The 26,091-nt window shown below is 39.7% G+C and overlaps 2 protein-coding genes across 3 annotated transcripts in view; both read left to right on the forward strand.

The window, feature by feature from the left end:
* LOC146466414 (protein YIPF1-like) overlaps positions 1–24,764 on the forward strand; it is a 29,003-nt gene extending 4,239 nt beyond the window's left edge. The window contains exons 3-14 of one of the 2 annotated variants that reach the window (XR_014868019.1): positions 12,641–12,757; positions 13,764–13,786; positions 14,703–14,783; positions 14,981–15,068; positions 19,410–19,520; positions 19,696–19,850; positions 20,940–21,006; positions 21,557–21,609; positions 21,740–21,802; positions 22,816–22,929; positions 23,070–23,790; positions 24,039–24,764. Coding sequence is in view for 1 of the 2 variants with exons in the window: in XM_085127367.1 (XP_084983493.1) it covers positions 12,641–12,757; positions 13,764–13,786; positions 14,703–14,783; positions 14,981–15,068; positions 19,410–19,520; positions 19,696–19,850; positions 20,940–21,006; positions 21,557–21,609; positions 21,740–21,802; positions 22,816–22,899 (842 nt within the window). In the remaining variant the exon portion in view is untranslated. Of the gene's footprint in view, positions 1–12,640; positions 12,758–13,763; positions 13,787–14,702; positions 14,784–14,980; positions 15,069–19,409; positions 19,521–19,695; positions 19,851–20,939; positions 21,007–21,556; positions 21,610–21,739; positions 21,803–22,815; positions 22,930–23,069 lie in introns of both variants that reach the window. The other variant, XM_085127367.1, reaches the window with a different exon arrangement.
* LOC146466415 (uncharacterized) lies at positions 2,321–6,107 on the forward strand. The gene has a single exon (XM_085127363.1). The coding sequence runs from the start codon at positions 4,176–4,178 to the stop codon at positions 5,511–5,513; it is 1,338 nt and encodes a 445-aa protein (XP_084983489.1). The 5' UTR covers positions 2,321–4,175; the 3' UTR covers positions 5,514–6,107.
* Positions 24,765–26,091: the final 1,327 nt, after the last annotated feature.

Genomic DNA, 26,091 nt, shown 5'->3' on the forward strand with positions numbered 1-26,091 from the left:
GAGTTGTTGGCATGCAATAGTCTTGGTGTCAAAGGCCATTTCTTCATCCTTAGGATTTTAAACTGCTTAAGTTGGCTTCAGTGCTATATGTTTTTTACTAAACTGTGTTATTATGACAAATTTTGTTTAGTTGTTTGATCAAATCTTCATGTTGGTCTTGTATGAAAAAAAAAATTGAAATCCTTTTCAATTTTTCTTCCCCCCATTTAAGGCTTAAAACGTGAAATTTCACTTCTTTTAGGATACAATACTGCACAAGATCTGAGACTGGAGAGAGTAAAGGAGTGACATCAACACAGGATAGTTACTTTTGCCTTCTCTATTCATCAGTTGCTTCAATCTGAAATTCTCCATTCATAATTTCACCCACACAGTTTTCTTCCTCTGCACACAAAAAACGACTCAGGATAGAGAAACCATGAAAATACCGATTCTGTATTGATGTCACAGCTCTACTATTCCCAGTCTCCCATCTTGCATCATATTGTACCCAACCAGAGGTGAAATTTGATACTTTTTATATGCCTCAAACGCGGAGAAGAAATACTTAAGGAATTTTTTTTTAGTTTTTCATATGAGAACACCAAGATTTGATCCAGTGAATAAAAAACGTCAGTTCTGTCATATACACTTTAAGCAATTTTAATATCATCATGGGTTTAGAGCGGTTTTCAATTGAGTGTCGAAAGTAATTTCGCATTTGTTTTGGTTTTGCATTGCTACGTGCTGTGATTGGTGAAGAAAACTCGCGCCACTTTCTCAACCAATGGGAATCCAAACCAAAACCAATTGTGTTTAACTGCACGCATTTTCCCGTGCTTAGTCGCCAGTTACATGTATTTGCTTCGAATTCTGATTGGCTTATTGTGTTGTTTATGTCTGTTGCGATTGGCCAGAGTAATTACTTTGGTTTTGGTTTTACGACACTCAATTGGAAACCGCTCTAATATTAAATCTGTGAACTATGGCCTTCACAGACTAGGCAAGTTGTTATCAACGACATTTTTGTTGTCAATCATAAGAAGTTGTCGATTTCAAAAATTTTGGTGCGTGAACCAAGTTATTGATAACAAATAATGCCAAACAATAATAATTTATTAGTTATTGGCAGCAAATCTGTTGTCCTTTAAAAAAGGAAATCTGCTTTAGTTGTTGATAACAAATGCAGTAGTTTTATTGTTGATAACTTTGAATAACTCGTTTTACCTAGTCTATGAGACAGTTGCCAACAAGTGCATGCATCTACGCTGTCTTCTCAAATTCTGTGTTGACTGTCAGTGATTTGTCTTGCACAGGAGTGCTAGTTACAAAACTCTCACAGACAAAAGCAAAGTTCTCACACACCTCTGGGAGCCATTGTCAAGCTGACCGCCGCCAGAATGACTCTTTTATTTCTCAAACCAATAAAGCCTAACATTATATGTAATGTAGGCAAAAATACAGTAATATTAAACAACAGATATAAACTTAGTAAGACTCTATGCTGACAATCTTAATAAAGAATATCTAACCAACAAAGTGTATGTTATCAACTCAAACGAAGGGTTGGGTGGGAACTGGGGCTCTGAAATAATTATACGTCAGCAATGGCAGACAGCAAAAAAGCAACTGACAAACAACACTGAGCATGTGACTCAAAAAACAACCCCTCAGGCCCAGGCTCCAGAGGTGTGTGAGGAAACATTTTCCACTTATTTTGTTCCTCAGCCAGTGGAGAATGCAACTTATCGACCATTTTGACCCTTAGTGTTAGGAAAAGCTCTTTTGACCACTAGTTAATAGTTATTGAACTTTGTTGTTGTTGAATACACATAGTTGTCTTGACAACTTTCTCTTCAATCTATTGAGGTGTTTAGTGTATTGTGGCTGATTAAAAAACGACTTCAGTAGTGGATTTGGTTTGGCTTTGTGAAAGTATTGGACGACTGAACATCAAGTGACTACATGTATGATGTGAAAGGTTGTTAGTACAGGCACCTAGCGGGGACCTCAGTGCAAAACAGTGTACCAATGTTTTTTTTATAAAAACAATTGAAGGGATTTATGTAAAAGGATCTTAACTGACGTTTTTTGCCTTGAAATCAAAACTGCTCCAGATAAGTCCAATATTGGAACAGAGTGGTTTTCATGTGTGTAACATAGCAACAAATTGAGTTTTTGAGTAAAATGCTGAAGAAACAGGAAACAATCTACACAAAAAGAGGAACCAACACTTGACAGATTTCTTTTGTATGCAAAAACTGAGCCAACACAGGCAAAGTATTTGAAGTAATTTTTTAAAAAGTCTGGGACATTTTCATTCTGGATTACAACTCTTTTTACTATAAACTCGTACTTTACATTGAGTTCCAATTCTGCCATTCACAGCTTTAAATACTCTTAACACCATCCACATAATATATTTTTTAAAATAATAATTACTCTTTAATATACCAGTAACATCAGGCCTGATATAGCACAGACACAGACAAACTAAAGATTACAACGAGATGCCGAAGCCAGGGGCTTATATGAAACAGGTGGCCTGGCGAAGAAAACAAGTCGATATTACAAGATATGCTGCTACGTTACAAGATACACACACTTACAGATAACATATAACAAAAGCCAGCTTAGTGAAAACCTTAAATACTATTTCAAAGATAGACACAATTAGTAAGATACCATATAGCAATTTAAAGCCAATTAAGTTTAACGCTAGAATAAACACAGTTGTAAACAAACTTATGCCCCATTCACACCAAGGCTTAAACACGTTTAAATGCTGTTATATTTTAGTTAAACACAGTTTAAATTTTTTTCCTTCATAAACGCTGCTTTCGGATTTTTGTCGGCTACAGATTTAGCACAAATGAAACCATAAGTTAAAGTTTACTAGAATCTCATGTTATAATTTCCCAAAATAGCATGACGCGAACTAAAAAAAGATTGAAAATAATTATCATGGGGCACAGGGATTCGCTCTCTTACCTCATAGTCTCTTGGTCAAAGCCAATGGTTCAGCATTCTGTTACCAAGTTTAATTTTGTTAAACCTGGTTTTCTGGTTTCATTAAACATGTTTTGCTGGTGTGTAATTTAATTACAAATTATTATAACAAGCTATATATAACAAAAATAACTTAATATAATAAACGATTATAACAATTGCAAGTTAGGTAAGTGATTGATTTTATGATATTATTAAGAATAGAGTTCAAATATTTATATAACAAAAGCTTTAGTTTAACCTAAATAAGTACAAGCCAGGTGATTGTTTTTTTTTTAATGGAGGTGAAAAACGTAATTTAAAATTTAATGGTATAGATTCACAATGATTGGAAATAATCCCAAAGTTTTTGTTTATAGTTTGAAAGCGCCGGTAAGTCAAATGCTTAGTGAGAAATAGATGTCGTTACAATATAAGGCCCTTGCACCCGAAGTAAGTTGAGTTGAGGGTAATCTTTAATGAGAAATGCCAACGTCACAAAAAGTGGTTTACAGAAGGGTCCTCTAGAAAATTACCAAGAACAAATGAAAAACCTCATCATAGAAACAAGAAATCAAAACAATATATACACAAATAAAACGGCTTTTGACAGTCAATGTTTAAAAGCAGTCAGTGAGTCTGCTTCCCTTATCGCAGGGTCTAATCTGTTCCAGATTTCACCAGTGATCCTATTTTCTATTGGCAGTGGATGTGCGGATATTTTTATACCTAGTTTAAGAATGGGTATTTGTGAGGATAAACATGCAAGTCAGCTTTTTGCCTAGTAAGGTATTGATGACAATCAGAGTTGAGGTTGAAAAGGGATGAAAGAGGAATGGCCAAGAGCTTCTGCATAACAGTGCACAGACCTGACAAACTAAGGATATCGATGGAGATCATATTTTCCTGCAAATTCTTTTGTGTAACGCAGCAACATACATTTATTGCCAAGGGCACTCTCGTCCTAGCTTCCTCACAGCCGTTCCGTGTCTCGTCAGCGAAGGAGACTACTCTCGTCCCAGAGCCCTCTTTAGTGTTTGTAGACCCTGGTAACGAGGAAGTATCGCGCGTGGTTTGGCATGCGTGTGCGGTTTACCTTCCCTTCCAGCAATGCGTGCCCGCCAAACCCTCCTTTCGATTCACCAAGAACAATCTAGAACTTTGGGAAAACACCAAGGGTTTTACATAGCTGCCATCACTCGTAAAAGATGTCCCGCGTCTGTAGCCACAACATCGCCTTTCGATACACTACCACAGGTAGAGAAATTGCAGCCGTCCCTCGAATCATACGACCGTATGAAGTGCTCCAAATAGACCAAAATACAGCGATAAATGCCATCCAACCGGCGTACAGAAAAGTCGCTAATCGTCCTCGAAGACAGGACCGAGTCATGGCCTCCCTGTCCTACTGTATCCTCAAGTCTAAAGTTCAGCGATTTGGTAAAATAAGCGATGAATCCTATGAAGTTGTCGACTTGAGAGATGTCATTGTACTAACGGCTATTGGCGCTACTGCAGATTTGCTTGCTCTTATATCCAAAGATAAGTCTTTGCTTGAACACACTGATGAGCATGGCAATACTCTTTTGTATCTTGCTGCTCGATCTGGTTTTTATGACACAGTTGAGGCTCTGCTCGAGCTTGGTGTTCCTGTCAATAAGGTGCAGGTTGACGGTAGCACACCTCTTCATGCAGCTTCATTCTATGGGCAAGGACCCATTGTGGAACTTTTGCTGCAATGTGGAGCAGACCCAACGATCAAAAACAGATGGGGCCTTACACCGGAAGATGAAGCCAATTCCCTCGAAATAAAGCAAGTCATCTTGTTGTACAAGAAAGATCCAATCTTCCAGTTTATGTCTTCCCAAATTGCAAAAGGAGGTGGATGCAGAGTTCACTTGGTGAAATACGAAGGCACGATTATTGCAAAAGAAATGGTGCGTCATCGCGGTGCGTTTGACCCCTGGACGAGACGTCATTTAGATTTCATTGCTTCGGAATGGAAAACTGCTTGGCATGGAACAAAATTCCAACATCTTGAATCAATCTTACAGCATGGCCTTATGCCAAGTGGATCAAGCCTTCCAAGTGGTTACACAATCAAGCCACCTCCTAATCATTTTGGACTAAATGAAATGTATTTTGAAATCCGCAACTGGGTTAATGCGATATTTATTTCGCCGAGCATTCGCTATGCTTCCCATGAGTGCTTCTCTGAGCGAATATCTTCTGAGAATGAAAAGTGGTGTGTCTTGATCAAGGCTTTGGTCAATCCAACAGCTTACACTGCACACGAACCAACTGTCTCATATCGTTCGGACCCAATTGATGGAGAACCAGATTCGCCAACGTATCGCATTAAAACGAGTTCCGAGGACAGAATTTTGCGAACTGAGTCTGGTCGTAGTGTAGTTGTCACCTCCGTCGTATTTATTCGTCTTCATTTTTTGGAGAACTCGTCGGATCTCACCTTTGACGAACTAAACTCCTTGTTTGATACCAAACACCAGTTAGGTTCCGGTTGGGAGTATGCGAGACCGATATGAACTCCCGTTATGAACTAAATGTAGAACTGACCTACCATCTCTGCCAAAAATCGAAGTTGTCACGTAACATCCGACTTAGCAGATCAGCATCAGACTTAAATGATGCCAACATTTATCCCCGAGTAAATCAACTTCCAACTTTGCAACACAACGTGCGACAACGTGAATCAACGTTCAACTTTGAAATGTGTCCTTATAGTTTCTGCGAAAATTTCCAAGTTTACGAGTTTCCAATATCGGACTTTATTTTGTTGTCGAAATTAGCACGGCACATCCCGACAGGAAATAGCAATTAGTGACAGACACGCACGGCTTCTAACAATGCAAACATTTTTGAAATATAACCTCTTTATAAACACAGTATTGATATTATAATTCTTGACATTTTTTTAATAAAAGTATTGTATTGCAAAATTGTCTTCTTAGTAAGTAATCGTTAATTTTGTTAAGATAGTAATTGCAATGGAAGTAGAAGTGTAAGTCATAGTATTGTAGGTGGGATAATTTAATTGTATTGTATTAGGTTTGTAATAGAATAATAATAATAATAATAATAATAATAATAATAATAATAATAATAATAACAATAATAATAATAAAGGGTTTGTTTAAAGAACAACCAGTTACAAACTTAGTTTAACTTAGTTTTATATAATTACAAATTATTATAACAAGCTATATATAAAAAAAATAACTTAATGTAATACACGATTATAACAATTGCAAGTTAGGTGATTGATTGATTTTATGATGTTATTAAGAATAGAGTTCAAATGTTTATATAACAAAAGCTTTAGTTTAACCTAAAATAAGTACAAGCTAGGTGATTGGTTGGTTTTGTTTTAAATAGAGGTGAAAAACGTGATTAAGTGCCATTTTCCTATCAAATGTTTGAGGCTGGGAAATGATGGTTGATATTGTGTCACGAAAGGCAATGTTTGTCTGGGGGTGTTGTTTTTTGCTACAATGCTGATATTTGACATCTGATAAAAAATTTTCAATCAGATTCTTTGGGAATCCTCTAGCAAGGATTAATATTTATGTCTTCCTCAAATGTTGTTTTTGACGAATCTTAGGGCGTCACGTTTAACGAATCCTTTTTGACTCTTGGTGGGTGGAGGAATCAAAGCGCTCTGTGAGCGGACTCTTGAATAAAATGGTATTTTAGACTATGTCTAACGTTATGTGGCATTGCTTAACGCGCAAAAAAATTTATAAACGTCGCTCGCACTGTTCCTTTCGATACGCGAAGCAATGCAAAGATGGAATTTCTGGAATGCCAAGCGACAAAACATTGTGACTTTAATAAGAGAGAGCGCTTTCAGGTTTTTGCGAGGGGATTAAAATGGCAAGTGTGTCTGGACTATGTCAAGAGCCCTGAAATTACTTAAGACATTGGTTTGGCCTTGACCCTCTTGTTTTAATCCTTCCTTTGTCGTAGGTCATTACGTCGTTTAATAGCGTAACGCTTGCTTTGCGTGAAAAAAATTAGTTTTGGCTTGGCTATTTTTAACTCCGCAATTTGTTAGGTTTCTGGAGTCAGTGGTGGTTGAACTGGTGGGTCCCATGAGTTTGATTTGAAGGGATGAATTTGTTTATATGCCCATTGGAAGATGGATCTGAGGCGCATTCGTCTTGCAAGATGTTTAAAATCCTGTCGGACTTAGTCTGCGAACGCAGTCGTATTTCCGGCTGTCGCTTCTATCCGCAGTTATTTTTCTGTCCTTTCCTTCCCATCACCCCTCCCTCCCTCCATCCTTTCCTTCCCATCATCCATCCCTCCTTCCCTTCTTTCTTTCCTATCCTCCCTCCCTCCGTTCTTTCCTTTCTATCATGCATCCATCCCCTCCTCCATTCTTTCCTTCCTATCTCCCCTGCCTCCCTCCCTGCATTCTTTTCTTCCTATCATCCCTCCCTCCATTCTTTCCTGTTTATCACCCCTGCCTCCATTCTTTCCTTCCCTCTTATTACCCCTCCATTCTCTCCTTCCTATCCACCCTCCTTACCTCAGTTCTTTTGTTCCTATCATGCATCCATCCCCTCTTCCATTCTTTCCTTCCTATCCCCCCTCCCTCCATTTTTTCCTTCCTATCATCCCTTCTTCCATTGTTTTCTTCCTATTACCCCTGCCTCCCTCCATTCTTTCCTGTTTATCACCCCTGCCTCCATTCTTTCCTTCCTATTACCCCTGCCTCCCTGCCTTCCTCCATTCTTTCCTTCATATTCCCCGTCCCTCCATCCATTCTTTCCTTCTTATCATCCCTCCCTCCATTCTTTCCTTCCTTTTACCCCTTCCTCCCTCCCTCCCTCCATTTTTTCCTGTCTATCATCCCTCCCTCCCTCCATTCTTTCTTGTCTATTACCCCTCCCTCCCTTCCTCTATTCTTTCCTTCTTATCATCCCCCTCCCTCCCCTCATTCTTTTCTGTTTATCACCTAGCCTGCGTAGCAGTCGTTTCCGTTTCCTTGAAGCCAAGCGTGGCAAGCGCGCGAGGGCATTGGGCAAAGAGGAGCAAAAAAGTAGGAGCGGGGGGGAGGGGCGGGGAAGGAAAGGAAACGCCTGCCGCTGAGCCCAGACGCCCCCAAATGGCTTCACTCCCTTGGGGCCTACGCTGTCACGTCAAATGTCACATGAGAACCAATCATTTTGAACTTCTGGTAAATCTAAGCGAAAACAGAATCGCGGCGGGCAACTTGTTTACTTCAAGTTGCAGTATTTTAGAAGATTTTCTCGAACTTTACGCCGCTCGAACAAAGCGTAGATAAAATTACCCAAGACAAATTTTACTTATGTTTTAGAATATCGACTCATTTGCTTACAGCTGGAATTACAGACAGAATGAGCTTGTCCCGCATAGCTAAAATACTTCCTCGCGTTTCCAGGATAAATTTGTATTTCGCGTAGCGTGAAATACAAAGTTGAAAACTTCATTTGCAGACCGTGTCTTTGAGACCGCCGACAGCCAGAACAACTTTTTCTTAAATTTTTTAAAAATTCCGGCGGGATTTCGAAAAACGAATGACACCATGTTTGTTGAGACGATAATAGTTTGAGCGTCACGGAGAATTTTGATTTTGCTTGACATTCGCTCTTAAAGCAGTCCTTTGCTCCGGTTTCAACTAAATTAACGTATCTCCCTGCGAAAGCAGTTTAGTCGTTTCCAAAGCAAAGCAAACTAGCTCGAAATCGAAAGGACACTCGAGAGAGTTCTTTCCCTCCTTGGCCATATTTTCATCTTTGATAAACGGTTAACCGGATGTCGTTTTGGTCTATGAGTTTGACTGACAGACGATTGGCCAATGGTAATGCATCATTGCCTCCCGTTCGCTGACGAACGGCGTTCGGTAAAATGTCTGGGCTCAGCGGCAGGCGTTTCCTTTCCTTCCCCGCCCCTCCCCCCCGCTCCTACTTTTTTGCTCCTTTTTGCCCAATGCCCTCACGCGCTTACCCCGCTTGGCTTGAAGGAAACGGAAACGACTGCTACGCAGGCTATTTATCACCCCTTCCTCCCTCCCTTCCTCTTTTCTTTCCTTCCTATCATCCCTCCCGGCCTCACTTTTTTCCATCCTATCATCTTCGTCCCTCCCTCCATTCTTTCCCGTTTATCATCCCTCCCTACCTCCCTCCCTTCCTCTATTCTTTCCTTCCTATCATCCCTCCCTCACTTGCTTCCTTGCTATCATCCCCCTTCCTCCATTCTTTCCTTCCTTTCACCCCTCCCTCCAGTTTTTACTTTCTATCACCCTTCCTTTCTCCATTTTTTCCTTTCTATCATCCCTCCCTCCATCCATTCTTTCCTTCCTATTCCCCCTTCCTCCATTCTTTACTTTCTATCACCCTCCCCTCCTCCATTCTTTCCTTCCTATCATCCCTCCCTTCTCCATTTATTCCTTTCCGTCATCCCTCCCTCCTTCGCTTCCTATCATTCATCCCTCCCTCCCTCCATTTTTTCCTTCCTATCAACCCTCCCTCCCTCTCTCCCTCCCTGTATCCTTTCCTTCCTATCATCCATCCCTCCCTCACTTCTTTCCTTCCTATCAACCCTCCCTCTATTCTTTCCTTCCTATTACCCCTCCCTCCCTCCCTCCCTCCATTCTTTACTTTCTATCACGCACCCTCCCTCCATTTTTTCTTCCTTTGCCCCTCCCTCCATTCTTTACTTTCTATCACCCTCCCTCCCTCCATTTTTTCCTTTTTATTACCCTTCCCTTCATTCTTTCCTTCCTATCATCACTCCCTTCTCCATTTATTCCTTTCTGTCATCCCTCCCTCCTTTGCTCCCTATCATCCCTCCCTCCCTCCCTCCCTCAATTCTTTCCTTTCTATCATCCCTCCCTCCCTCCCTCCCTCCCTCCCTCCCTGTATCCTTTCCTTCCTATCATCACTCCCTTCTCCATTTATTCCTTTCTGTCATCCCTCCCTCCTATGCTCCCTATCATCTTTCCGTCCCTCCCTCCCTCCCTCAATTCTTTCCTTTCTATTATCCCTCCCTTCCTCCCTCCCTGCATCCTTTCCTTCCTATCATCACTCCCTTCTCCATTTATTCCTTTCTGTCATCCCTCCCTCCTATGCTCCCTATCATCTTTCCGTCCCTCCCTCCCTCCCTCAATACTTTCCTTTCTATCATCCCTCCCTCCCTCCCTCCCTCCCTGTATCCTTTCCTTCCTATCATCCATCCCTCCCTCACTTCTTTCCTTCCTATCAACCCTCCCTCCCTCTATTCTTTCCTTCCTATTACCCCTCCCTCCCTCCCTCCCTCCATTCTTTACTTTCTATCACGCACCCTCCCTCCATTTTGTCTCCCTTTGCCCCTCCCTCCATTCTTTACTTTCTATCACCCTCCCTCCCTCCATTTTTTCCTTTTTATTACCCTTCCCTTCATTCTTTCCTTCCTATCATCACTCCCTTCTTCATTTATTCCTTTCTGTCATCCCTCCCTCCTATGCTCCCTATCATCTTTCTGTCCCTCCCTCCCTCTCTCAATTCTTTCCTTTCTATTATCCCTCCCTTCCTCCCTCCCTGCATCCTTTCCCTCCTATCATCACTCCCTTCTCCATTTATTCCTTTCTGTCATCCCTCCCTCCTATGCTCCCTATCATCTTTCCGTCCCTCCCTCCCTCCCTCAATACTTTCCTTTCTATCATCCCTCCCTCCCTCCCTCCCTCCCTGTATCCTTTCCTTCCTATCATCCATCCCTCCCTCACTTCTTTCCTTCCTATCAACCCTCCCTCCCTCTATTCTTTCCTTCCTATTACCCCTCCCTCCCTCCCTCCCTCCATTCTTTACTTTCTATCACGCACCCTCCCTCCATTTTGTCTCCCTTTGCCCCTCCCTCCATTCTTTACTTTCTATCACCCTCCCTCCCTCCATTTTTTCCTTTTTATTACCCTTCCCTTCATTCTTTCCTTCCTATCATCACTCCCTTCTTCATTTATTCCTTTCTGTCATCCCTCCCTCCTATGCTCCCTATCATCTTTCTGTCCCTCCCTCCCTCTCTCAATTCTTTCCTTTCTATTATCCCTCCCTTCCTCCCTCCCTGCATCCTTTCCCTCCTATCATCACTCCCTTCTCCATTTATTCCTTTCTGTCATCCCTCCCTCCTATGTTCCCTATCATCTTTCCGTCCCTCCCATCCCTCCCTCAATACTTTCCTTTCTATCATCCCTCCCTCCCTGTATCCTTTCCTTCCTATCATCACTCCCTTCTCCATTAATTCTTTTCTGTCATCCCTCCCTCCTTCGCTCCCTATCATCCATCCCCCCTCCCTACCTCCCTCAATTCTTTCCTTTCTATCATCCCTCCCTCCCTCCCTCCCTGTATCCTTTCCTTCCTATTATCACTCCCTTCTCCATTTATTCTTTTCTGTCATCCCTCCCTCCTTCGCTCCCTATCATCCATCCCTCCCTCCCTACCTCCCTCAATTCTTTCCTTTCTATCATCCCTCCCTCCCTCCCTCCCTCCCTCCCTGTATCCTTTCCTTCCTATTATCACTCCCTTCTCCATTTATTCTTTTCTGTCATCCCTCCCTCCTTCGCTCCCTATCATCCATCCCTCCCTCCCTACCTCCCTCAATTCTTTCCTTTCTATCATCCCTCCCTTCCTCCCTCACTTCTTTGCTTCCTATCATCCCTCCCTCCATCCCTCCCTCCATTCTTTCCTTCCTATTACCCCTCCCTCCCTTCCTCCTTCCCTCCCTCCATTTTTTACTTTCTATCACCCTCCCTCCCTCCATTTGTTTCCTTTTTATTACCCCTCCCTTCATTGTTTTCTTCCTATCATCCCTCCCTTCCTCTATTCTTTTCTTCCTATCATCCCTCCCTCTCTCTTCTTCTATTTTAACCATGGAATAACTTGTATTACCTTTCACACATCTTTTCTGTAAAGCAGTAGTTTTTCTTTTACTGATGTAAATTCCGTGGGTAAATAAAGTTCATTCATTCATTCATTCCTTCATTCTCTTTCCCTATCATCCCTCCCTCCATTTAACCTTTCCTTCCTATCATTCCTCCCTTCCTCTATCATTTCCTTCCTATCATTGCTCTCTCTTTCCCTCCCTTTATCCTTTCCTTCATATCATCCCTCCCTTCCTTCCTCTATCCTTTCCGTCCTATCATCCCTCCCTCCCTCCTTTCCTCCCTATCATCCCTTTCTCCCTCTATCTTTCCTTGTCATCATGCATCCCTCCCAACATCCATCTACATATAAAGCCTTTTGCTCCTACTTGTGGAGCTATATTTTGATTATTGCAGCATTGCCTGCAATGACATCATTGATCACCTCACTGATAAACTTCAAACATTACAAAATCATGTTGTATGAGTAATCACAGGTGCCAATTAGCTGCCACAATAAATGAACCATTAAGTAAGCTTGGCTGCTCCAATCTCAAAAATAGGGAAAGCAAACAAAAAGCTGTAAGTTATAATGTTTAAAATTATAAATGATATAACCCCAGCATTTTTAAGAGACCTCTTTAAGTAATATCCGGGTCATCACGTTTGTTGGATATGAGATGATTATAGCCAACACTCGCTTGAAAAAATAATTGTTAAATTTACCAGGTAAATCTCCCCCCTAAATCGGTATTTAATTCTAATTATTATTTTGTTCAATAATTTTCCTTAAAGACTTCACCAAAGTAGATGACGTCAATAATCTAAACGCTGGTGGTAACATTGGTGAAGACCTTGCAAGTGTGCCTCCCAGTAACATCAGAACACATACGCTAGAGGACTTTTCTGATGGTTAGTTTATTACATAACAATGCAAACTGTATAAGTAATTATTGTTTATACAGTTCGAAGTGTATTTATTTTATAGTTGGCAGTCAATATTCAGTCCCTCTGCCAGTAGCTTAAATACAAATTGAAAATTTCAGGACAAAGACACAGCCTATATGTAATAGTTATTTTAAATTATTAAATTATTATGTTTTCAATCACATGTGAATTACTAGAAGAACATTAGTTTTAGTGTGAAACTATTTGAATGAGAATATAAGGTTTCTTCAGTTTGAACTTTAGTTACAGTTTTGACATTATTAAGCATTGTTCTGTTGCTTTCAAATTGTAAAGCATTGAATGTCCACTTAAAGGGGAAGTATCATGCAAATTTGGTTTCATTTCAAAACCCAAGAATGTTTGTCTGTCAGCAGAAACAAAGAAATAATTGTCAAGTTTGTTATAAAATTATTACCCTAGTGTAATAAAACTGTCGATTAGTACCTCTGGCCAGAGGCAGAGTGGGTCGGAATGGATTGAAACTTGAAAAATATTAAATTAGGCTTATGTTTTTCAAGTTCTTGCATTTTTGTTTCTTAAATGCGCTAAAACAGATCATGAGTTGTTCCTTTCAAGAATTGAGTTGACATCTTTCCTCTCGTCATTCTAGAATTATTTGGTAGCTGATTGAAGGTCTTATTTCATAATTTTTAGCAAAAGGTACATGTACCAAAAACGCCATGATACTTCCCCTTTAAGCATTGTTCTGTTGCTTTCGAATTGTATGCTTTAGTCCTTGTAGCGGTAAAACATTGAATGTCCACTTAATACCGACATCTGGATAATATGGACAGTTTTGCATATACCTTTGGTGACCATATTAACTGCGTTCCACTGTAGTTAATTCAAACAGGGTAAAACACACTTTGTAAGTCTGAGAATGAACTTGCTATCTTCCTTTTAAAGTTATACATTCACTGAAAGGTGAATTCAACCCAACTGTTTAATGTGCCTTATTCTTCATTCTCAGATGATGAAGAAGACAAAACAGAGGTTAGAGCAAAGATTAGTGACATTGTCCATTAAAATGCTTTAATTTGGTTATTATTATTTTGCTAGTTCCTTTCTCCCCCTGTGAAAGACAGGGTCCCTAATTCCACTTTAATTTGTAAGTTGTTTTCCACAAGCTGTAGTCTGTCCCTTTGTCCTTACAGTTTCTGACCATATCCTCCATTTTGTGTATTGATATCAACTTTGCCACGATAGGGATTTTTCTCTCTAGGCCACCTCTCTGATTGGGTGGTACAGTATAATGCCTTGCCTGGGGTATGCCACCTTTAATATCATCCACACCTTAATAATCCTATTCTCAAGCAAAATACTTAATTCTCCTGATTACCTAACTGACCAAATGTACCAAATTTCAGTCCAAATTAGTTCAAAACTTGTACCCTTTGGGGCTCACATACATTGTACAGTGTACCTAATAACCCTACATAGAGGAGTAAGCCATCCCTTAAGGAGCACCCTTCTCACAGGTGTGATATAAGGTGCCTATGTTGTTGCTATCTTGGGATTCAAGAATTTTTTCAATAAACACTGACTTATTTTATCATCAAGTTGTCATAGTATTGAGATTCATTTACTGCCATCCAGTTATATCAAAAATGGTGTTTGTTTCAATCTCTACTTTCACCTTATGCAAAAATGGCTGACCATAATTTTGTTTGCATTCATATTAGCTTTACTACACACCTTGTTCTTGAGTTCAAAAATGTGGGCTTATTTGAATGCAGACAAAAAAAAAATTAAAATGTCTGCCACTTTTGCATAGGGTCCTTGTGGTATTGGCATTTCTAATAGAGCAAAGTCCCATCTTGAATGGATGACCATTGGTTTTCAAATAACCAACAGCTATTAGCTGATTTCCTAACAAAGTTATTTACATCTTGAAAATGTTGATTTCTAGCTTTTAGCTGGACAAAGAAAGCAGCCTCCATTCTGGACATTTGAGTACTATCAATCCTTCTTTGATGTGGACACTTACCAAGTAAGGAGCTAGAGTTATAACTACACATGCAAAAACTGTACTAATAAGCTCTAATCCCCTGATTTGCCAAGATTGATGAGTAGCTTATTCCTTTTATGATAGAGATACATTTGGTAGTGAGAAATTATAGAAAAAGTCGCTATTAACAAAGGAGTCTGTCTGCCACCATTGATAGCATTTTGCTGGTTCATTGTTAGGTTCTGAGAAGGGTTATTGGTTCAATGGTGCCGGTCTACAGAAAAAACTACCTTGTTTCATTCATTCGTCCCAACCCTGATCTGTATGGTAAGTAATATATAAAGTGTGCTTAATGACAGAATTACGCAATATAACAAAGATTTAAATCTGCCGAGATGCAGATTAAAAACTGGGCAGCGATCCTTTGCCTATAGAGGGGCTACACCTGCTGGAACAGACTTCCCAAAGACCTCAAAGAAGTAGACAGTGAACTCTGGTACTATTAAGAAGAGACTTGTTAATATGCTGTTAACTTAAATTGAAGGGCTGGGAGCATAACCGCCTTATGTCGAATTTCAGCCCCTTTTTCGAGTTTGCTCGGATTTGTCCGAATTTTTGCATGTGAACTTCAATTCGATTGAAAAACATTGTTCAGTATTTTTTTCCGCCGATTTGTGTTTCATATTTAAATGCCATTGGGAATTGTTACCATCTTCTCAAGAAAAATCGATAACATTATAGTCACTATGGATGACCAAAAGGACAATGCATTGAGTATTAATATTTGTATTAAATATAAACTTGTTGTCTTTGAACCACGGCACACGAAAGTGGTCTTTCTTGCGGGAGAAACAAAAAGAATTCTGTTACACTTTCATTTGATCGTTACAAACTACTACGTGCGTGACAGGAATGTAAGAAACGCCCCTCAGATACAATATGTCATCAAAATGTCCGCACATTTCTCGGCCACAGTTCTCACCACTAAAAAGTCATTTATATATGTTCGTTGGCAATGTTTTACCTTTGGCAGCGTGTAAATGCTTTGTTTATCATTAGATCGCCATGTTGAAATGCTTTCCTAAAGGTGTTTCACAGAGGAAATCTATTTTCCAACAGTTCTCACCCCATTACGTAAAAATAATTCAAAATTCAATTAGTTTCTTTATTGCGACATGGGCGAGAACTGTTGCCAAATTACTAAGACGCACTTTTGCTGTGATCAAAAGGGGTAGAATAGAAGGGCAACAAATCGGTTTTTCATTGAGAGAAAAGTTTATCTCGAAACAAGCCATTTCCTTTCCTGCAACACGATTTGAATAAGCGAGAACTGAGGGTGAGAACTGTTACGCATTGAAAGAAAACAAGTTCTATGTCACGCACTGCGTGACTTACGGCCTTACTGGCTTTCAAGAGACCGGTCTTTGTATGAAATGCAGTTATTTTCCCTTACGGTTAAGTGAAAAGTTACAACCATGTTAATGAAATAATGTGACAGTGTTGCTTGAAGTTCGTTATGCTACTAGTTGGTTTTATCGCCCCGAAAGGATTTAAACACAAAATTGAAATCACGCGAAAGCTATTTGCGCCACACTTAACCTACAGCTAAAAAGAGTAACTTTCTTGACTTCGTTAATGCACAAAGCGAAAATATGCACCATAGGACTTGGCTGACCGGAAGCCGTAACTTACATTCCAAGTTTCCACTTCCCAAATACGCACGGTTACCTTACAACAAGAACACGTGGTCGGAGTCTTCTTCACCGACGAGTACGACGTGGACAACATCTCTAACAACATTACCCTTCCAAGCACATTCACTAGTAAACAAGGAAACCACCACATTCCACCCCCCCCCCCCCCCCCAACTCAATGTTGTTTTCTGGGTCACGAACAGTCTCCTGGCAAGCATCACCTTCCAAATCAACATTGCATAAGGGGGAGGGGGGGAGGGAGAAATAACTGTAGTAGAATTAAGAAGAGAGAAACAGTGACTGAGTGGTTTCTACATCTGTTTTCGGTTGTCATTGTATAGGGGGAGGGAGTGGGAGAGAGAAGTAAAGTTCTGTGGTAGAATTAACAAGAGAGAAATAGTAAGCAAGTGGTTTTTGCGCTGTTGGTGTTTGGTTTTCTCAGAAGTTTTGTACACGATTGTAAAACCGCGAAATGATTTCAAAACCAGGGAGAGCAAAAATTGGGACAAATCCGAGCGAAATTGAAAACTGGGCTAAAATTCGACATAAGTCAGTTATGCTCTCAGCTCTTCAATTGATTTATCTTTATTTCCCTTAGTAGTTAATTTCATTAGTTATTACATTTTATTCTTTCGCCTTATTTGGTAATTTTAATATATTGTGGCTGAAAAGCCCTTTAAAGGGAGCTTCAATAAATGTATGTATGTATGTAGTGTTCCCTGGATACCAGAAGAAAAATGATTGATAAAATGCTTGTGGTTATACCCTTTCCTAATGGACTAGATAATAATTTATATCAAACATGAGAAAGAGTGTCTTATCCAATTTCCAATGCCGAGAAGTAGGTTGGAATAATGAGGTGCAGCCACAGGGGGCCCATACAAACTATGTGACCGTTTGTATTTTGAATTTATAGAGGCAATGTATGGGAATATCGAAAATCCTCGTATTATCGTACTAGATTGCGATAGATATTCTCATTAAACGTCATACCTTCCAATCGAAAATCCATTCAAACGGCCCGGAGCTAGTCCTCGAAGAAAATCAAAATCCCACAGTATTCGTGCGAGTGGAATGCGTAGCAAAATGCTTACGTGCCAGCTACAAACCGTTCCGCTAATTGCCCCTTTCTGATTGGACGACGTTAGACAATGGCACGTAAGCATTTTGCTACGCATTCCACTCGCTCGAATACTGTGGGATTTTGATTTTCTTCGAGGACTAGCTCCGGGCCGTTTGGATGGATTTTCGATTGGAAGGTACGAGAAGAATCGAAAATCTTTTGACCTTTATGCTGTGAAGTTTGAAATCGGAGCGATGCGTTTTTTGGGGGAAAAATCGCTCCGGCGCTGGAACCCTTTCAAAACAAGTTTTCCTCCCTTCTCACTCTTCTATTACGCTCGAGTGAACGTTCAACGCCGAACCCTTCAAATGGCTAAAATCGCCGTCTTCAACCTCAGGAACGATAACACACAACATTTAAGGTAAAACTACGTTTACTTTGACGTTTAATGAGAATATCTATCGCAATCTAGTACGATAATAGGGCCATTTATACGGGAGAAAATAAGACGCGTCTTATCTAAGACGCGTCGTAAATAAGATGCGAGCTGTACCGTTTATACCATCACGTATAAAAAATCACGTATAAATGACCTGCGTCTTATTTTTGATCCAGCCTCGTTTACATGCAACGTTACCATTAACAACCATGCTAATTAGCAACGACTTGCAACAACTTTTCATCTGTACCAATTGCGAAAGGATAAACGTTGAATGTAAACAAAAGTGACAACAGAAGTAACTTATACCGGCGCCTGTAACACAATTGTCCAGCTCCTCAGCAAATGCCCTCTCTTTGCAAATAAGCAGAAACTCCTTCTCTCCCGTGGTAGTTCACGCATTTCTTTTTGCTGCCGGTGTTGCTGGTGTTTTTGAACACTACGAAGCGGACTGTGAACACTGCGAAGCCATTTTGCAGAGCTGACAGCGGTCAGTGACGCGTGTCGTGCCGCGTCACTCGCTCTTACGCAAGCGCATTTGTAGTTCACGTCTTATTTAAGACGCATGTACCATTTATGCGAGGAAGTTCACGTCTTATTTAAGACGCGACCAAGATAAGAACAGCTCAAGCTCCTGTTCCAGAGTTAGACGCGTCTTATTTTAGTCGCGTCTAAAATAAGACACGAACGCTTATTTTGTGCCATTTATACGATCAGCTCGCGTCTTATTTTCTCCCGTATAAATGGCCCTAATATGAGGATTTTCGATATTCCTATACATTGCCTCTATAAATTCAAAATACAAACGGTCACATAGTTTGTATGGGCTCCCTGTGGTGCAGCTGACTTTGAGGTGTTTGGAAATTGGATGAAACACTCTTTCAAATGTTTGATATAGCTTAAGGACGGTGCCTACTAATACAGAAAATTATATTATTTTGCGTGGTTTTTGACTGTGTGGGAAAAGCAGATTTAGCAAAGGATATTGGAATCCAAAAAGGAAATTGGGGGGTAACCACGCATTTTTCAGAGATAAATAAGCAACAATAAGTTAAAAAAAAGCAACAAAAAAACAGTGAAATACTAAGCAATGTATGGCCTTTTTTTCCATTTTGAAGCTTTATCATCTCTGAAAAATGCATGGTTAACCCCAATTTTCTTTTTGGATACCTAGAGCACTTGCTAAGTTCTGCTTTCTCCACATAGTTTTAAACCATGCAAAAAATATCCCCGTATTAGTAGACACCACCCATAGGAAACCCAAGTATCTCCGGATGCGCAGAACGTATGTGCGGTAACAAAAGTAGTCACTGTCCTTAATTCTCAAACCATTACTAATTCTTGGAGAAATTAAAAACTAAACTTCACCGAAGTTTATGACAACTAAGATTATTTTTCCAAATCTCCTTCACAGTAGTGATTTCCTTTATTTCCTCTTCATGATTTGTTATTTCATTTTGTTTTGCTTGCAGGTCCTTTCTGGGTATGTGCCACTCTGGTGTTCACCACAGCTATAACAGGCAATCTTGCAAGCTATCTTGTTAATATCGGTGACCATCAGTGGGTTTACGATTTCCACAAAGGTACACTTTTACAACTACATTGTACAGTTGACTCCCGATAACTCGAATGTTCAATGGAAATTGAAAAATAGTCCTATTTAAATACATTTAAAAAACCATCTACCTATCAAGTTTTACATTCAATAAATTATTGTTTTCGGGAATGACATTAATATTTGTTTTTACTTTGTTGTAGTTACTCTAGCTGCAGTTGCCATCTTCTCGTATGCGTCCCTGGTGCCAACAGCGCTCTGGGGAGTTCTTCTTTGGAGAAAGAGTAATGCAGGATATTCATTTCTGGAAATCCTGTGTGTCTATGGCTATTCCTTGTTCATATATATTCCAATATCAGTAAGTCAGTCTATAGTATAATAATTTCTATTGGATACACTCATAGTTCCTGTCTTACTCTAAAATCTTAGGTACACTGTTCAAGCTCCAATTTTCCATGTGGAAAGATCCGCACTCAACAGTAGATTAATTAAGCTTTGTGTTAAAATTTTTTTGCTACCTTGCTACCAGGTCTCGTCACCAACCAAGGAGGTTCTACAGCTGCGTTTACACGTGCTTAACATCCCCATAATGGGTTTGCGGGCATGATTAGTCACCACTCTATGTAATGCCCTACAACTGCTTTTGAACTGCACCATTGCAACACAAGGAGCTGGTTTCATAATTTTCTTCCAAGTTACATCTTCAAATTTCCTGGCCCGAATAAATTATTATAATTTTGCATTATGCATATAAAGTGTGTCACTATTGGAGTTATATGAACAGCCTTTTATTATTATTTATTCGCAGGTCACATTATGTTGCTTTTGCTGGTCTGAGATTTTTTTTAAGATTGCAAGAATAAGTGTTGGCATGGTCACATGAAAAACCAAACAAGCATCTCCTACTATCCCCTCCCTCCTCCACTTTACTCTACCCCACCCTGTCTGGACACTCTACCTTACCCTACCCCACCCTGGCACTTACCATGGTCCGAAATTAATTAGTCGTCCAGTCATCAGAGATGATCAGAATTTTACACTGATGACCCAATAGCAGAACAGTCATGGTTGCCCATTAGATGACCACAATTTGAGCTGCCAACCTCTAGTAGATATGAATAGTTGTTTAAATACCTTGAGAATTATAATCTTGGGTCAAGATTTCTGCATCAGAAATGGCACAGTGTAATAAGTTTTTTAAAAATAGTCCTTTTGTTGATGGCTCATACATGAATGTTCGCAATGTCTGCCATCTTGTTGTGTGTTTTATCGCTGGGCAGTAACACTCAAAGTCTGAGAAATTTCTGGATGTAAATGCCATGTGCTTCTAAAAATGGCAGATTTGGTGAAGTGAAACAGTTTGCTACTAACACTATTTCCCCAAGGACAGCGAAAGGACCTTGCTTATTCGCAGATTTATCGTATTTCACCTTCATTTGCATAACAGGTGCTCTGGGTCTTTCCTTTGGAGTGGTTAAGATGGCTTCTTGTTATGTTTGGAATGGTTCTTTCAGGTAGGCTTATAATGGCCTTCATTTAATCTTTCCTTTAGATTTGCATGACTGTTGGTACCAAGAGCCCAATGAGAATTCAAAATTTTTTAGACCTTTTTTTAAAAGCTTCCTGGCACCAAAAAACTGCCACGCAAACGCTTGGCATGGCCTATGCAGCAAGAACGTTGTATATTCTGTGAGCACATGGAATCCTGGTGCATGCGCCCGAAGAGACGCCACTGGTCTTGCGCTCTTTTTTGTTAACTCCATTAAATTGCATTTAACTACATTAATTTATCAAGACGATTGTTGGTGCAAACCTCCCCAAAGCACATTTTGCATTCCATAAAATTGCAAACATTTTGCAATTTTCAAAGCCAATGAAGATGGAAAATCAAAATTGTGCTCATAAAATAGTTTTTAGCCTCACTGTTAGTTTTCTGATCAAAACTTTTGAGAAATGGGTGAACTCCTGGTTTGGTAGCAGTCATTGCTCATTCAACTCAACTCAATTTTAGTAAATAGATAAACATTCATTTCATCTGAACACAAAATGATTTCTTTGTTCCAGGTACTGTGTTGCTGTTAACCTTTTGGCCTGCAGTTGAAGACGATGATAAAAAGGTTAGGACCATTGGAAAACATTGTACACTCAGTGGCATTGTACTGTTTGGCGGGACCATGTTTTCATCACAAACTTAAGTTTAGCCCTATGTCATGTAGCTTATTTTTTATTGTATTTTCTTGCTTTCAGATTGCTGGCCTTATTCTGGCAATCATATTTCTTCTTCATGGTCTTTTGGCTGTAGGATTTAAGGTAACTGTCAGCTTAGCTCTTATCTGCAAATGCAAACTTACGTGTAAATAAATATAAAGAACTCTTGCATTGCAGACACCTTGCTATTACAGGCACCACGATAATAGGACAGCAACTAAATCGCCGGGCAAAAATAAATTGCAGATATTTGACTGAAATAAATTCCCGCTATTATGGACTCTCGCTATTAAGGATGCTAACTTGCAGTCCCGAGGGTGTCCGCAATAAAGGGAGTCGACTGTATGTGGACATTTTTTGTTTGCATTTTTGACAGCGAGTTACAAATTAATGACCATCACATTTCCACACCATGCCATAAAATGTAACATATCTAATGGTCATCCTTGACTGCATATCATTCCTGAGTAACAAGTTTTCCACTTTTCTGGTGCAAATAGAAACAACAAAAAAATTTGGGTAGTGGGAGAGCAATTAGGCTATAAGAAAAGAAATACATCAAGGCTGTTGCCTTAGAAAAATTTCTAGGAGCCCACAAGGCCAAAAGCCAAAAAGTTAGGAGCCCAACAAGTGAAGTGTTAGGTGCTTCTGCAAAAAATTTAGGTGCCCAGAGCATTTTCTTGGATGCAGGCTCCCGTTAGGCAGCAGTGCTAGCCTTGTACAGTAATTAAATGACAGACTGAAAATTCCAAAATGAATGATGTCGTTTTGGCAGAATGAAAAATTAGGCCATTTTACAGTGACTAGAGACTTCACGATCAGTGCTTGGGTTTGGTGAGGGAAGATGGAGAGAATGAATTCATGGGACTTTTTGCTTGTTTGGGTAAGACACTTAAAAAATTGTGACCAGGAACAGGATTAGCTTATGAAAACCATTGGTGTTGTGGGATTGAGTTAACATTTTTGTTAGGGGTCACTGTGGAGGGATTGAAGAACCCTACATGTACAACGTATGTGTTAAGGAACCTCATTACAAGCCTCTTGGTTTTACTCTCACAAGGAAAGAATAGCTAGCAATGCTGTTTGCTGATGGATGCCTTTATTTTCATTTCAAGGTGTACTTTTTCCATGCTCCTCCTGAACAAGCCTCAGATCGCCCAACAGTAAATCCAACTACAAACTCCACTGCTGTTCACTAGCACAAGCCAGTGGCTGCATGTAACATTGAGGTTTGTCTATAGATTACAGTGATAAATCTCCCATTAATTACAGTGTAGTAAACTTAATTCAATTCATGTGGCATGTTTATACTTTATTGATTGTGACGAGAATCACTGCTGAAATTAATGCTTTTCTCTTCTATATCTAGAGGCTGGAGTCTACTTGCAGCTGGGAAGGATTGATTGTCAGGGAGGAAATTTTTATCCAGCAGATTTAGAAATAAATAGAGATTCAGGAGATCAACAACAATTCTGGAGAACTTAGTTTTTCAAGGGTTTTTTTTTTTGTTGACATACATTACTCAATACATTTTCAATAATTAATAGTTATAACCTAGATCTACCTATGTAAGAGTAAAGTGTAATGTAAGATTAAAGGCAAAAAGGCAAATACCAGTATTTATACTATACAGTGGACTGTAAATACAAAATATAAGTTAAAGCTAAGCATTTACATGTAATATACCCTGGCGACATAAACAATAGGTATTGTTTTTTTGGTCTTAACAAGTTTTGAAGAATGCTGCAGAGTCTCCATTGCTTGGTACAATCAGACCTTCCTTTTTCCAATGTTTGGCATTTTTCAGAGATCTTGGTTAGGGTTAGAAGTCTTTTTTTCCAGACCCCATGTACAGTGAAGTATTAGGGTTAGAGGTTGGGTTAAAAGGTTTAGGGATTAGAGGTTACTGCTTGGAGGGGTATTGTGAGACCTGGAATCTGGCTTACTGGGCAAGGCCAGCCTTCTTAAACTCGTCAACAATAGATGAGCTTGGGAGCTGGTGCCTAAAAGGTTGGTGGAGCCAGGTAGCAATCAGGCACGGGGAAGAGGTATCCATGGCAACCCTACAAGCTGCCACCCTGGGCCAGGTTGTTCAAAAGCCGATTAACGCTAATCCACGATTAAAAGTTAACCGAGGTTTTCATCTCGCTCATTAAAAATGATTTTAAAGGCTCATTTTAAGCTAATGGTAAAGAAAAGTCTTAGGCAAAACTAAGGAACAAAAATCTTTTGGACGAATCCTTATGGATAAGTAAATATACTCGAATCAAAGTTCACGTTAACCCAGGATTAGCTTAATCGGCCTTTGAACAACTGGACCCTGGTAAGTACATGTAAGTATTTGGTAAGTACAGTGTATTCGAATCACTGCAATACCTACTGAATCTGATACTAACCAAAGGGAGGGCGAGAGGGAAAAGATTTGGAAATTAAGTAGGCTAAAATTAATGACCCTACTCACAGGCTAACAAGCAAGCAAATGCGATTGTAAACTACAAGGAGCCCCCTGCAGACATCCAGCTCAAAGGTCACCCCTGAGCTGCGTAGAGGGGTGACTGTTGACCAGCATTGCCTTGATTTTAACCTTGGCTAAGTTATGTACATTTAACCACATTAAAATTTATTCACAGTCAGGCTGGTGCACTTTCTGTAATACTGACACTAAAACTGATTACCTCAACCTCTGTAGTAAGCTGGTATCTTTAAAGATGACTTATATTCACTTTGATAACATGCACAAAGGTGGCTGCAGGTCATTGTGCGTTAAGTGCAAAGTGCATAGTGTTAAGAGAGATTCTCTCTAATATATTCCCAATAAACAAGGCTATTTTCATTCAATTGGAAAATCTGTGTTAATAATTATTTTAAGTTCACTTGTCCCAACTGTTCACATTGTTTGGAGGTTTTCAGTGAGTAGCATATTTATTGAAATCTTGTGGGGTGCTGTTGGTTAGAATTTAATGGTCTTGAGTTAGTTGGTGCAGAAAAAAAAAAAGAAAGTTTTTAAAGTTAAAATTATATTATTGTATTGCATTGATGTCCATATTAAAGAGTTTGTTAGCTCATGTAGTTTGCAAGTTTGCAATCACAACGTGAAAATGAGTCTTAATAATAATGTTTTTGTTAGTAATGTATCATGTTCCTTCCCTGCTAGCAGAGGTCTTTGATGGGGAGAAGGAGAGAGATCTCTGCCGGCCCCCGGTGCGTTCTCTCATGTAGACGCCGACCAGATTTTTGGTCAAAACTGACCGGATTTCTAAACCAGTTTCTGTTAATGTGCAATGCACATGCCCTGGTCAGATTGCACACTGGAAATTTCTGAGCCCACAGTTGTTATGGCTTCAGCTAGTTTACAAGTTTCACACTTCAATTATTTTGGGGCCGGCAGAGGTCTCTCTCCCTTCTCGCCGTCAGAGACCTCTGCTAGTGTAGTGAAACATGTTCCAAGGATTCAGTTAATAAGAAATTATAATTATTATTATTATTATTATTGGGGAGGTAAGGAAAAGCTGCATACACACATAACAAGATAGTCACTAGAAAAAAGGAGAACTTTTTAATAACTGCCAGAGTTCATTGTGTCCTGACCACACTCTGAGCTGACTACCTTGGAAAATCCCACCTCCTGTTCCATTACTGCAGTCTTTGTTTTGTAGGATAATGTCAGGGATGGTGCAAATGGCAAGACAAGTCTCCTTCCACAAATCTTTCTGGGGCTTGCATTGTGGACAGCTGGGCATCAATATGTGGGCTAATTTTTTTGTTGTTGTTGTTTTGTTTTGGTTAAGTTTCTAATTTCTGGGGAGGGAATGTGGTTGAGTGGTTAGGTCACCAAAGTAGTGAACTGTGAAGGTCCTGGATAACTAATGTCACGCCCTTACATTAAGCTGCAGTTGTTAATTTCTCTGATTCTGCAAATCAGACTCCTTGACCATGCTTCTAAATATAGCTAACAAGTCCATTTCCTGCCATTTGGGACTCTAAAACAATGTTCCCTGATTTGCAATGTCATATGCTTTTTCCAAGAAATATCCATATTGCCCTCCCCTCCCCACTCATGGAAGGCTTCTTTGTTTTGAAGCCCCTTCCCCACTCCTCTGGAAATTTCAATTTAGTTTCATGATGTCAAAAAAAAAAAAAAATTAATAATAATAATAATAATAATAATAATAATAATAATAATAATAATAATAATAATAATAATAATAATAAAAAGCTTTAGAGATCCCCCCCCCCCCTGCCCCCCTTCAATAACCGTCCATGGGGGAGTATTGATTTTTTCTGGAACCACACATCACTGAGAAGTTCTCACTGATAATTATGATAATTATGGCTATTGGTAACCTGTGTTGTTCGGCATACAGCAAAAGGCAAGGAGATGAGGGTTCCAG

This window comes from Pavona decussata, unplaced genomic scaffold, assembly GCF_977016875.1.
Source record: "Pavona decussata unplaced genomic scaffold, jaPavDecu1.1 SCAFFOLD_144, whole genome shotgun sequence".
Taxonomy (NCBI): domain Eukaryota; kingdom Metazoa; phylum Cnidaria; class Anthozoa; order Scleractinia; family Agariciidae; genus Pavona; species Pavona decussata.

Bases quoted from the DNA above. Each gene is read 5' to 3' on its own strand.
- LOC146466415 (XM_085127363.1), top strand. From the start codon at position 4,176: ATGTCCCGCGTCTGTAGCCACAACATCGCCTTTCGATACACTACCACA.